We start from the raw sequence: 12,504 nt of genomic DNA on the forward strand, positions 1-12,504 counted from the left end.
ACACAGCCACACTAGGAGGCAAGCGAGTTGGAGCTTAAGAGGCCGGGCGCTGCCAAGCCAATAAAACACAGCTATTGTCTCTTCTTTGCCTTGTTTAATGCCAGCTACTGCGGGCATATAAAAGAGCCATCAGCGACCCAGGGAACACACGGCCTCAGCTCCATCCACTGTCAACTTCTCTCCTCTTCGCACGTGTCCATCCTCCACCATGACCTGTGGCTTTCGAACTGGAAACTTCAGCTGCGCCTCAGCCTGCGGGCCCAGGCCTGGCCGCTGCTGCATCTCAGCAGCTCCCTACAGGGGTATCTCCTGCTACCGTGGACTCTCAGGGGGCTTTGGCAGCCACAGTGTCTGTGGAGGCTTCCGCTCTGGCTCCTGTGGACGCAGCTTTGGATACCGCTCTGGAGGCGTCTGCGGGCCCACACCCCCCTGTATCACTAGTGTCTCTGTCAATGAGAGCCTGCTCACGCCCCTCAACCTGGAGATCGACCCCAATGCTCAGTGCGTGAAGCATGAGGAGAAGGAACAGATCAAGTGCCTCAACAGCAGGTTCGCAGCCTTCATCGACAAGGTGGGTGTCCTGGACCAGCCCCTTCCTGGGGCCCACCATATGCACAGCCAAGGCTGGGGGCTGAGGGGGAGTCAGAGTGAATACAAACCCATTGAACCCCCAAGGCCAAAGGGACACAGACAGACAGAGACTGGAAACAGTACCTTCCAGTCCGACATGGGAAAACAAGCTAAAAACAGAACTGGGGCCTACAGAGCCCAGGCACAACCTTGCCCAGAGCTGCCCTCTGGGACTTTCCAGCATGTGAGGCCAAGTCTTGCTCAAGCAGGAAGGTGATGTCCTCCCAGATCAAGGGCAGAGAGAGTAACTGTGGAAACTGAAAGCTCATCTCACGGGGCTGCTTTAATCCCATGTAGCAGCTGAGCCAGTGTACCTTGTGCAAGCTACTGCACTAGAGCCCAGCATGCGACCTGAGCTGCAGTCCCAGCCCCCATTCTCGGGGCCATAGAGGAAGGCAGTCTCTGTATGGTCTGGGCTCCACAGACATCCACTACAGAGCCAGAGCAAACTCGAGCCTGCAGCCTTCTGCATAGAATCCAGGCAGCCACATGCAGCTGAGGTTTGAGCACAGGGAGGAAGGTTTGGGCTCCAGGAGAGAGCAGCTCTGGGATGGGGAGAGCTGGCACACACGAGACACTAAAACCAGCACAGGAAAGAACTCGCCAGAGATACAGCAAGGTTATCAGACGAAGTCGTCTACATCCGAGAGTGGACCAAGCTGGGGTGGGGAGACACAGGTAACATGCAGCATGGGACCCAATAATCTGTTATTATCAGGTAGGCTCTGCTCCTGCAGGTCAAGGGTCTCTCTCTACAGCCAGCACGTTCCCTGGCCTTCAACCCCACTCTTGAGGGTAAGGGTGCAACAGGGGCATTTCTGCACTCACACCCCACATGCCTATTATTCTAACTGTGTTGTTGCTGCAGGGTTCCATAACTGCCACACACTTCGCTTTCCAGAGTTTACTATCTAATCAGGCCCGCCGTACATTTGCAAGTTGGCTGTCACAGCTGCCTTGCTGTGCTGCCTTCTCAGGGTAGCATACCTCTCTGCGCTTTGAGACAGGAACTATAACCACCCCCTCTGCAGAAGGTTAAGTGCCTTATCCAAGGTCACATACTAAGAAGAGGCAGCTGAGACTAGGGGTATGGTTTAAGCACATTTCATGACCCCAGGTGAACTGCCTGAAGTTAGTGCTCAAGAAGGAGCCCCAGGTGGTAAACTGACTCAGCCCCAGTGTGGTTATGCAAAGATGACACGCCAACAAAGGAGGGCATGGGCTTCCACGTGGTGTGGCTGCATTCACACAAACACACACGCATACATGCATGCACACATGCACACACACATGCACACAAACATACGCACACATGCGTGTACATGCACGAGCACCCTTACCTTCTGCTCCTGCAAGGGTCCATTCTCAGACTTTAATTCTGAATGGCAGGTGCGCTTCCTGGAGCAGCAGAACAAGCTGCTGGAGACCAAGTGGCAGTTCTACCAGAACCGCAAGTGCTGTGAGAGCAACGTGGAGCCGCTGTTCGAGGGCTACATCGAGACCCTGAGGAGGGAGGCTGAGTGTGTGGAGGCTGACAGCGGGAGACTGGCTGCTGAGCTCAACCACGCCCAGGAGGCCATGGAGGGCTACAAGAAGAGGTGAGAGTCGCTAGACAGTCTTGGCAGGAGCTCCCTGGGTACATAGTAACATCTGGCCTGTGGCTGACTTCTTTGCCTGCCTAGGTCAGGCAGCCCGCCTCCACCTTGTCCATTAAGGAGCTTCTTTCCCTGCTTTCCTCCAGGCAGAGCCCCTCTCCTTTGCAAGATAGATTGTCATCAGCCTCCCCGAAGGGGTACAAGGCTGCCTTCTCCACCCAACAAACACTCTGAGGAGACCTACATCTCCTGGTCTACAGAACTAGCCCTTAAGCCTCTGGATGCTGCTTTTAGGGTTTCCTCGCCCACTCTCTTCTCCAAAACCTTCCACACCCAGGTAGACCCAATAGGATGCTACTAATCCAGCCAGCAGTGTGCATGGTCTCTGCCCGTGGGGGTTTACCATCTGCTGGGATGCAGGCATGGCATGGTCACATATGGAGACTTTCAGTTACATGTGACACAGCCATGAAGGATGGGCGCTGAGTCGTAGAAAGCTTCTGCTTCTCAAAAGGACCAGCCTTCTTCGGTGCCATGCTTTGCTATGGCCTCCAGCCTCTACCCTTGACTCTGAGCAGGCCTTCCCACAGAGTGGTCCCTGGGCTCATTCCAGGAAGATAATAGACAGGGCGTCAATCAAAGGCTTAGAGCAAAGGATAAGGAAAAATGTCATCTCCCTCTGCCCAACCTCACACATGCATGCGCGCGCACACACACACACACACATGCACACACAAACACACACACACACACACACACACACACACACACACACACACACGAATGCACAGCTTCCAAATACCACGATCCTGTCTCTACTGCAATGACCCCAATGTTCCTATGGGCCTGTGCCTAGAGCCTGGCCTCTCCCAGGTCCTCTTAGGAGGCCTGGAGCTCAGGCTGCTTTCTGAGACAGCTTCATGACCACCCCCACCTAAACAAGGCCTCTTTCCCTCCTGCCTCAGGTACGAAGAAGAAGTTGCACTCCGGGCCACAGCAGAGAATGAATTTGTGGCTCTGAAGAAGGTGAGTGATTGAAGCTAGTCCCTACCCAGTTCCGCCCACCCTGTCCCCTCTGGCCTGCCACTCATCAGCCAGATGCCCCAAACCCGAGGAGGAATTAGAATTCTGGCTCTCTGCAAATCCCACAGGACGTGGACTGTGCCTACCTGCGCAAGTCGGACTTGGAGGCCAATGCAGAAGCTCTGACCCAGGAGATTGACTTCCTGAGGCGACTGTATGAGGAGGTGAGGGCAACAGCCTTGGCAAGCACGCATGAGACTCAGAAGGAACCCCCAAACCCACCAAGCTCCCCCCATAACACATGAGGCCAGGTTAGAGACTGGAGAGCTTGGGCAGGGGACTGAAAAGCCAAGCAGACTAGATGAACTGTTCAACCAGAGACCACCTCGTCCTTCCTGAACCAACAGGTACAGCCCAGTCCTGCTGGCCCTAAGGCGAATCTAAGAGAACATCAGACCCCAGAATACAGTCTGTCCCTAAGGAACTATCCAGAGACAGCCTGGATTCGCTAGGCCTAAGCAACTCCACAAGCAAGAATTTGGGAAATGCTCGTGGCTGCCCCCGAGGGAAAGTTAGAAACAGAAAGCAGTCTCTTTCTAGGAGTAGTAGTTATGCTACAAATATGACCGACAGGCTCCAAGAGAGTCGTGGGGGTTGGGGGAATGGCGGGTGAAGAAAAGCCCAGACAACCTGACTATCTTCTTCCCCCTCCTCCCACAGGAGACCCGAATCCTCCACGCCCACATCTCAGACACCTCTGTCATCGTCAAGATGGACAACAGCAGAGATCTGAACATGGACTGCATCGTGGCTGAGATCAAGGCTCAGTATGATGACATTGCCACCCGCAGCCGGGCAGAGGCCGAGTCCTGGTACCGCACCAAGGTGAGTGGTCACAACACCTGTCCTTAGATGAGACAGTGGGAAGGACTCCGGGCTCTATCAGAAAAGGCTTCTTGTACCCCAAGAATCACAAGAAGATTGCGGACAGAGCTCGGGGGGGGGGGGGACAGTCCTGGCTGAGCACCGTGCTGCTGTGCGTCTTGTGCACTCAGTGGCTGTGCTCACTAGGTCCTGTATCCCATGGCATCTATCTCTGCTTCCCCCATCCCCAGTGTGAGGAGATGAAGGCCACAGTGATCCGGCACGGGGAGACCCTGCGCCGCACCAGAGAGGAGATCAACGAGCTGAACCGCATCATCCAGAGGCTGACGGCCGAGATTGAGAACGCCAAGTGCCAGGTATGTGGGGGTCAGCTGTGCTGAGACCAGGGATGCTGGGCCCCTACTCAGTGCCCTAGTGCCAGCATGTGTGCGGCCTGGATCTTACCATTTAGTATACCTCCTATTTATGTATGCACATGGTCACTCTGATTGAACTGGGTCCATAAAGAAAAAGGGTTGTTTTTTTCTTTTAGAGTGAGGGATGTTTTCCAGATGGTAGCAGACTAGATACATCCAGGTAACACATAGTGCCACCCAGAGACCATAGGCCATCCCATTCTCTTCTGTGTCCCCAGAACACCAAGCTGGAGGCTGCAGTGACCCAGTCTGAGCAGCAGGGAGAGGCCGCCCTCACTGATGCCCGCTGCAAGCTTTCTGAGCTGGAGGCTGCCCTACAGAAGGCCAAGCAGGACATGGCCTGCCTGCTCAAGGAGTACCAGGAGGTGATGAACTCCAAGCTGGGCCTGGACATCGAGATCGCCACCTACAGGCGCCTGCTGGAGGGCGAGGAGCAGAGGTGAGTCCCTGGCCCACTCCACTGCCTTAGGAACTTTCCCTGCTTAGACTGCCTCCCACCTGCACATCTTAGTTTCCAAACCAAGAACCAGCAGAAGCTAGAGCCATTTCTGCCTGGAGCCCAGTGCTCTTGAACTGGCCTTGGGTGGCTTCATTACACAAGCCCCTGGCACCACAGAGCCAGAACTCCAACCAGCATAGGTGCCTGCTAGGACTAGAACCAAAGTGCCCTACCTCTGGGTCAGAACTCTCTTGGGTCCTTACTCTTGGCTTTTCCAAGATGGGTACCTTGCCTATAGGTCCATAGGGTCTTGCCCTGGGTTCGAGCAGTTGGCCATCTTCTGCCCCTGGCCTGTGTGCTCAGGAGGGCACCTTTGACCACAGTGCTGGACAGAACAGCACAAGTGGTGGGGGCTTCCCCTGACTCATAGTATCAGGGGAGTTGGGTCCACTGTAGCGAGGAGAGTGGGAAGGCAGCTCCGCCCACAGCAGTGGAAGGATTTTAAGGCGGCATGAGGCAGGAACTTGCTCTCTTTCAGTCTGAAGATTTCAAAGGGCTCTCTAGTGGTTGGCTGTTTTGCTTCTCTGATCTTCATATTGAAGCCCAATATCTGTCTCTGGGTTTTTATTAATTGTCCTACAGAATGTGGTGAGGTTGTTCCCATGGCAGTAGACTAGACAGGATCAAGAGCCAGAGTCTAGAGTGTAACCTTTGAAGTCTCTCTTCTGGTGACCTACTATCTCTGGCTCAGCCCCAACTCTTAAAACTCCACAGCTTCCCAAAACAGCATTAGAGCCCAGCCCTTCAAAGTGTGAGCCTGTGGGGGACCATTTCTTCCTAAAGCTGGGCCTAGCCAAGTCTGTCAGAGACCTGTTTGGGCTACACATTGCAGAATCAGGTGAATGAAGGCAAGCGAGACTTGAAGTCAGTCTGAAGTCTGTTCAGTATAGCGCGCCCTGCATGGCCACAACCACCACAAAGACACCTTTGTCTAAGTGACAAAGATAAGGATGAGCGCTAATGTGGCATCTGAGGAAGCCCTGGTGATACCTCATTCTGACTACTCTCCCCCTTCCCTTTCCTTTCCTCTGCTCAGGCTGTGCGAAGGTGTGGGAGCCGTGAATGTCTGTAAGTATAATGAACCCTGAAAGGAAGCTGTAGCCTCGGGCATCAGCAAAGATTTCCTGGTGTGCTATACAGACACTGGGCAAACATCACTAACAGCTCCAATCATGGGTACGAGGTTGTTCATGCAGAAAAAGACACTGAGGTCAGCTCCCAGAGTGGCTGCAGTGGGAAAGGGGAAGGATACCATTCCAAGGGACTTCAGAAGTCACTTAGTATAATGTCTGCCTTGTAGAAGTGGGGCAGCCATGTCCACAAAAGGAATCACATAGCAGAAGCTGGCCCATAACTCAGGCCTCCTGGCTCCTAAGAGGAGGCTTCCCTGCACAGTTTACAAACTAGACTGAGGGTTCTTTGTGACCTTCCCCAAAGGCTGGAGCAACCAAACTGACCAAGGGAAGGTGATTGACTGGGTGGCCACCAGCCAGGCTTTGAGACTCTTCCCTTGTTCTTACAGGTGTCAGCAGCTCTCGTGGTGGAGTTGTGTGTGGGGATCTGTGTGTGTCTGGTTCCCGGCCAGTGACAGGCAGTGTCTGCAGCGCCCCCTGCAGCGGGAATGTGGCAGTGAGCACCGGCCTGTGTGCGCCCTGTGGGAATGGCTCCTGCTACCAGGGGAGGTGTTAGAGGTCCAGAGGGAGCCAGGAAGTGGCCTGCCCCACAAGATTGACCACAGTGGCCTCAAGCTCTGTTGCCCTTGTGTTCTGAGAATACAGTCCCTTTCCCAGCAGCTGCCCTCTGTCCAGCTACCTGCCAGCAAGGAGCCTGCTGCTAAGAGATCAGCCTCCTGCCTCAGTTACAACCCTGGAGGTGCCCAGTGCTGCTTCCTGAGACCTTAGCCTCTAGGCCCTGTTGTGTAATAAACTGTGCCTACTCCCAGAGCTGTGTGTGATGTCATGCTTTCTTAGGGTGAACTCATGCTGTCACCTATTGAGCACTGGCCTGTCCTTGTGATAGACATCTACAGGGCCCGATCTCAAACATCCCCACCAGGCAGAGCTCAAAGCACAGGCTGCCTATACCACACCTATGAGGCCCTGTGGCTTTGGGGGTACTCTCCCAGTGTTGCCCACCAAAGAGAGATGTGATGCCTAATACCTGTTTCTCCCAGATGCGCATCCTTTCTTCATTCCCAGCAGCCTTCTCAATCATCCTGAGGTTGGGACAGCGAGACAATGGGCTTCCCGCTTCCATCCTGAAGGAAACAGAGGCCACAGGCTCTGCTGAAAGACAGGGTTGTGTGTCTGTCTGTCTGCCTGCCTGCCTGCCTGCCTGCCTGCCTGTCTGCCTGTCTGACCATCCATCTGTGTGTGGGTTTGGGAGGTGCTGGGGGACATCTGTCTGTCTGGCCATCCATCTGTTTGGGGGGGGGGGGGTTGGAGGTAGGTGTCTGTTTGTCTGTTGGTCCATCGAACTGTGAGGGAGTATGTATGTCTGTCTGCTGTCTTTTTGTATGTGTGTCACTGTGGATCCACCCATACCCCACCGTCTTCTCCCACATATATTATTCCCCGCACCCCAACACCACACTCACATCATAGCAGCAACTATCAGGGGTTGTGTTGCTCTTTGTGTTGCTCTGGTCCCCACTCCTTGTTGCCATGGCCACTTCGCTGCTTTGTTCTCAGCACCCGAGCATCTCATCCCCAACACTAGGATGGTCACTCTGTTCTTCCTGGCCTGACATCACTGGTCCTGGGGATGGTCCAGAAGAGAAGACCCGGAAAGGCTCTGAGCCCAAGCTGGAGAACCAGATCTCCCATGCTCTCCAACCCATGCATCCATCACTGTTTCCCCCCCACCCCCTCTTCCTCAGCACTGCTGAAGCCCATGACCGCCTCCCCACCTACCCATACCCACTTGAAAGCATCCTCCCCCCTCACTCTTTAGGTCTTAGGCCCTCTTAATCTACACCAAGCTCCCTGTCTCAGTCTTTCCTCCATTCGTGGCCCCTAAGTCTTCAGCCTTTCCCTCCTACTTCATAGGCTCTCACCCCTCCCATGGGTATCACTCACTGGTTCACACCCCTCACCCTGCAGCCTCGATTTGAGCACTCGGGGCCCCTCTACCTTTGTGCTCTGACCCTGGACCACTGCACCAGCCTCCACCTTAGCTCCCACTATGCTCAAGGTCCTGCTTGCTTAAGCCCGAGACCAGGCTCAGAACCCTGATGCCTTCACTAGCCTCACGGCTCAGCAGCCCCCATGCCGCCACTCCACATGATCTCTCCACCACAGCCCTGGCCCCGAATTCTGCCTCTCCTGACTTCTTCCTGATCCTCCCTGCATCTTTCCCCTGCCTACTTTGCCAAGAGACTTGGGTTTTTTCCTCTTTGCTCTTTGGGGGCCCACCACCCAGCTCCCAAATAATCACATGGAGATCTATTACTTATAAATGCCCAGCCTTTTAGCTTAGCTTGTTTCCGGTCAGCTTTTCTTAAATTAGCCTATCTACCTTTTGCCTCTAGGCTTTTAGCTTTTTCTATTTCTGTATTTTCTTTCTTTCCTTCTTATTCCATGTCTGGCTGTGTAGCTGGGTGACTGGCTCCTGGTATTCTCCTGTCCTCCTTTTCTCCTCTTCTTGTTCCTCCTCTTCTCTCTCCTCTCTCTATTTATTCTCTCTGCTTGGAAGCCCTGCCTATCCTTTCTCCTGCCTAGTTATCACCCGTTCAACTCTTTATTAGACCAATCATGTGTTTTAGGCAAACAAAAGCAACATAAAAGAATGTAACACATCATTGCATCGTTAAGCAAACGTTCCACGGCATAAACAAATATAACCCATCTTTAATTACTATTCTACAACAGCAGTCTTTGAGGCCACCGTCCTGTCCAGAACTGAAGAAAGCATCCCTCATGGCCAGGCCGCCCCTGGATTCAGCCACCAGGACTGTCCTCCTCGTCCTCCAAACACTTGCTAGCATACTTTCCTCTCTCCCTACTGCCACAAAACCGTGTAGCAAATTCTGAGTCTTTTAACAAGCTTAGAATTATTGAATGACAATAAATTAATTAGCTATATCAGTACCCTTGACTGCAATTTATTTAGTAATTCTGATCTCCCTATATAGTGTGGCCACTGGCAGTCACAAATGGTTAGTTAGTTGGCTGGGTTTTCTTGTTTGTTTTTTGAGACAGGTTCTCATGTCATCCAGATGGGTCTGCAACTCACTATGTAGCCAGGCATACCCACCAGTGGGCCAGTCAGTTGAGGTCCAAGGCCGGATCCGAACGGACAGACTGGACTTCACTGTTCTTGGTGTGTTGCACAAGTTCCCAGGCCTGGTTTTTCTGATATAATTTAATCCACTCATGTGTCCATGTGTTTCCATCTACTCTGATAAGCTCGTGGGTGACACTTTCTAGCTTATATGAATGAGCTATTTATCAGTGTATATTTTGTGATAGATATGCAACAGTATCTTCACACACACACACACACACACACACACAAGATACAGAGACAGTTGAAGGCATCTTCACACACACAGGCACACACACACACACACACACACACACACACACGAGATGCAGACTGTTAATGAACCTGCCTTGTCAATTGTACTCAAATGGAGCCAACTTCTGTTTTGTAAAATGGAATCATCTTGTGCAAGGCTCAATTCGAAAGCCACTGTTTAAACAATTCAGAGTGAGGGGAAGCTTGCTCATAGCACACATGGGGACCTCCACAGAATAGGAGCCCCACCTTCCATGGCTCCCTCTGCCCTCCAAGTGACCTCAGCTATCTAGAGGAGTACCAGCCCCCCCCCCCACACACACACACTGGCTCTGACCCACCACACAGTGCCTTTCAGGTCTCCTAGGCCCCCTTCACTTAGTCCCCTATAGGGGCCTTGGATGTCCTCAACACCTGGAGTACAGGACAGAAACTCTGTGGGCCCTGCAGTTTGCCCCCACTCCACCCCTGTGGAAGCTGCTCTGGGCCACTGATCCCTTTTCCCAAGGACTCCAGGAGAGGAGAGCTTGACAACAGGCAGCCTCAGGATAGACAATACAGTGCCTTACAGGGGAACCCAGAGGGTGCCTTCTTCCCACCCCATCCAGGAGCGACGCTGAAGCCTCAGTCATTAGACTCCAGTGACAAGTCTCTAGACCTGCCTGCTGCAGCCATAGTCACCCTCTGTGAGACGTGAACAGAGTGAGGACCGTGACTCACACACAGGGCAGCACCTGGAGCTCCAGGCACACTTCCTGTCTGTGCCACCTTTACAACCTTGGCTGGGCCTGGAAACTGAGGAGCCTCCTGATCTTGGGTCTTCACTGTCTTCCTGGGTCTTGTGAGCCTCCCTCCTCCTTCCTGGAGGAGCTTTTGAGTTTTGGCTATTTGGAGGAAACAGCCAAAGGGCTTTACAGAGCTCTGTGCCTTAGGGCTGGGAGGAAAGGGAACTGGGCAGAAGCAACACTGAAACTGAGACCTCAAGGAGAGGCAGGGTCTCCGTCAGAATCACCAAAGAAGTAGAGGCTCCACGTTCACTCAGGTAAGGAGAGTTAAAGATGATTGCCTCGTGCCAGCTGTTATTATTTTGCTGACCTTCCTGTCACCTGGGTACCCTATCCCTTTAAGAGACAAGCTCCACCCACTTCCAGCCTCTCCCCCACACCTTTCAGCCTAGGCAAGTGGATCCTTCCCTCTACTTTCCAGCCTGCTCTCTGTTCCTGTCCCTCTTCTGAAGAGGTAATTACTGCCTCCCTTCCCCCCTCTCTCTCTGCCTCTCTCTTTTCCCCTTCCCCCTTCCCTTTCCCCTCCATAACCCACTGAATAAACTCTAGACCCAAACTCTCTTTCTCTGCATGATGTATCTGTCTCTCACCCACTGCAGTCTTCTACCTGCCAAGGGCCACCAAGGCCTCGAGTGACCTGCCACTGCCCCTCGTGGGACTTCTGCCCCTTGTGGTCCCCACAATATGTTTATAAATAATAACATTGGTGCTTGACTCAGCCAGGCTCTCTCCACGCTCCCTCCCACCTGCAGGCAGACCAACTGAGGACATGTGGGGAACCTGGACTCTGCCCACCTTCCAACATCCTGCCTGCTCTATCACTGCAAATAGTAAGATCCCCTTCTCCAAGTCAGCTTTTGCTCACATTCACCTCCGGCATCTCCCCCAGGCTAAAAACTGAGATTTGGTGCTGCTGCTGCTGTTCGGGCCACTCAGAAATGGTCCTGTCACTGCTGTTTGGACTTTTTGTTTTGTTTTGTTTCTTTTCTCAGACCACTTAAGTGGTCCTATTGCCGCTGCTGTTCGTACTGCTTGGAGCAGTCCTATCTGGTCCCTGATTCCTGTGCTGACTGGTCTTGAAATTGGCTTGGCCTAGTTCCCAACCCAAGCGCTGTTCCGGAAACGTCCAGTTAGTTCCCCTTGGGTTTTCATGGTTCTCACATTTTTTAACCATGAGAAACAAACCCTCAAAAACTGTCCCTCCAACCTCCCCCGCTATGTCTTTTACACAGCCTAACCCCTCTGCCTTACCTACAGATCCTTAACCTTACCTGCCTCTGCAGTAACAAATGGCCCAAGTACCCCTTAGATAACAGCCTGGCCTGGGAGCTTTCTCATTTCTACTAGCAAACAGGAATGCCCCGCTGCTGGCATCTCATGCCCATCCGTTTTTCTTTTCTGTAAACACTCTTTTTTCTCGCTCGTATCCCTTCCCTCACTACTATCCCTTCTCTTCTATCCCTGCCACCGCTACCGCTGGTCCCGCAGACCAGCAAGATTAGTCAGATTAGGCAGCTGTTCCCAGTTCCAACCCTTGCTCCCCTGCGCGGCAACATGGCGGCCCATGGTGTTGAGTAATTTGCCTCTCTACTTCATGTATGGAAAAGTATGTGTGAATGATATGGTCACACGGATGTAATTCTGTTTGAAATGTATCTTTTACACAGCCACTCTTGTTCTTTATTTCTGTTTAAAATTCCCTAAAAACGTGCTTTCTTCATACAGCAGGTGACTGCCATCATTTTGAGTAAGGTCAGGTGACCTCACCATCATTTTGACTAAGAGTAGGTCAGGTGACCTCACCACCATCTTGACTAGGGGCAGGTCAGGTAGCCAAGTCCCACCATCTTTACTGAGGTATTCTTTGCCTAGTCTTGCAGTTTACTTATTTTTTTTTCTCTAAATTCCTCTTACTGACTCTGTTATATGTATGTTTTTTGTTTTTTTATTCGTTTATTTATTTATTAAAGATATCTGTCTCTTCCCCGCCACCGCCTCCCATTTCCCTCCCCCTCCCCCAATCAAGTCCCCCACCCTCGTCGGTCCAAAGAGCTATCAGGGTTCCCTGCCCTGTGGGAAGTCCAAGGACCACCCACTTCCATCCAGGTCTAGTAAGGTGAGCATCCAAACTGCCTAGGCTCCCACAAAGCCAG

At 52.7% G+C, this 12,504-nt stretch overlaps 1 protein-coding gene across 1 annotated transcript; it reads left to right on the forward strand.

The window, feature by feature from the left end:
- Window positions 1-208: 208 nt before the first annotated feature.
- LOC102001917 (keratin, type II cuticular Hb1) lies at window positions 209-6,737 on the forward strand. The gene is made up of 9 exons (XM_005353854.2): window positions 209-571; window positions 2,020-2,228; window positions 3,191-3,251; window positions 3,377-3,472; window positions 3,969-4,133; window positions 4,364-4,489; window positions 4,768-4,988; window positions 6,085-6,116; window positions 6,571-6,737. Exons 1-9 carry the CDS (start codon window positions 209-211, stop codon window positions 6,735-6,737), a joined length of 1,440 nt encoding a protein of 479 aa, XP_005353911.1.
- Window positions 6,738-12,504: the final 5,767 nt, after the last annotated feature.

This window comes from Microtus ochrogaster, chromosome 15, assembly GCF_000317375.1.
Source record: "Microtus ochrogaster isolate Prairie Vole_2 chromosome 15, MicOch1.0, whole genome shotgun sequence".
Classification (NCBI taxonomy): Eukaryota; Metazoa; Chordata; class Mammalia; order Rodentia; family Cricetidae; genus Microtus; species Microtus ochrogaster.

Excerpts from the sequence above, each read along its gene's own strand:
- LOC102001917 (XM_005353854.2), top strand. The coding sequence starts at position 209 with ATGACCTGTGGCTTTCGAACTGGAAACTTCAGCTGCGCCTCAGCCTGC. Across the intron at positions 572-2,019 it reads TCGCAGCCTTCATCGACAAG|GTGCGCTTCCTGGAGCAGCA; the intron begins GTGGGTGTCCTG and ends TCTGAATGGCAG. Across the intron at positions 4,134-4,363 it reads AGTCCTGGTACCGCACCAAG|TGTGAGGAGATGAAGGCCAC; the intron begins GTGAGTGGTCAC and ends CCCCATCCCCAG.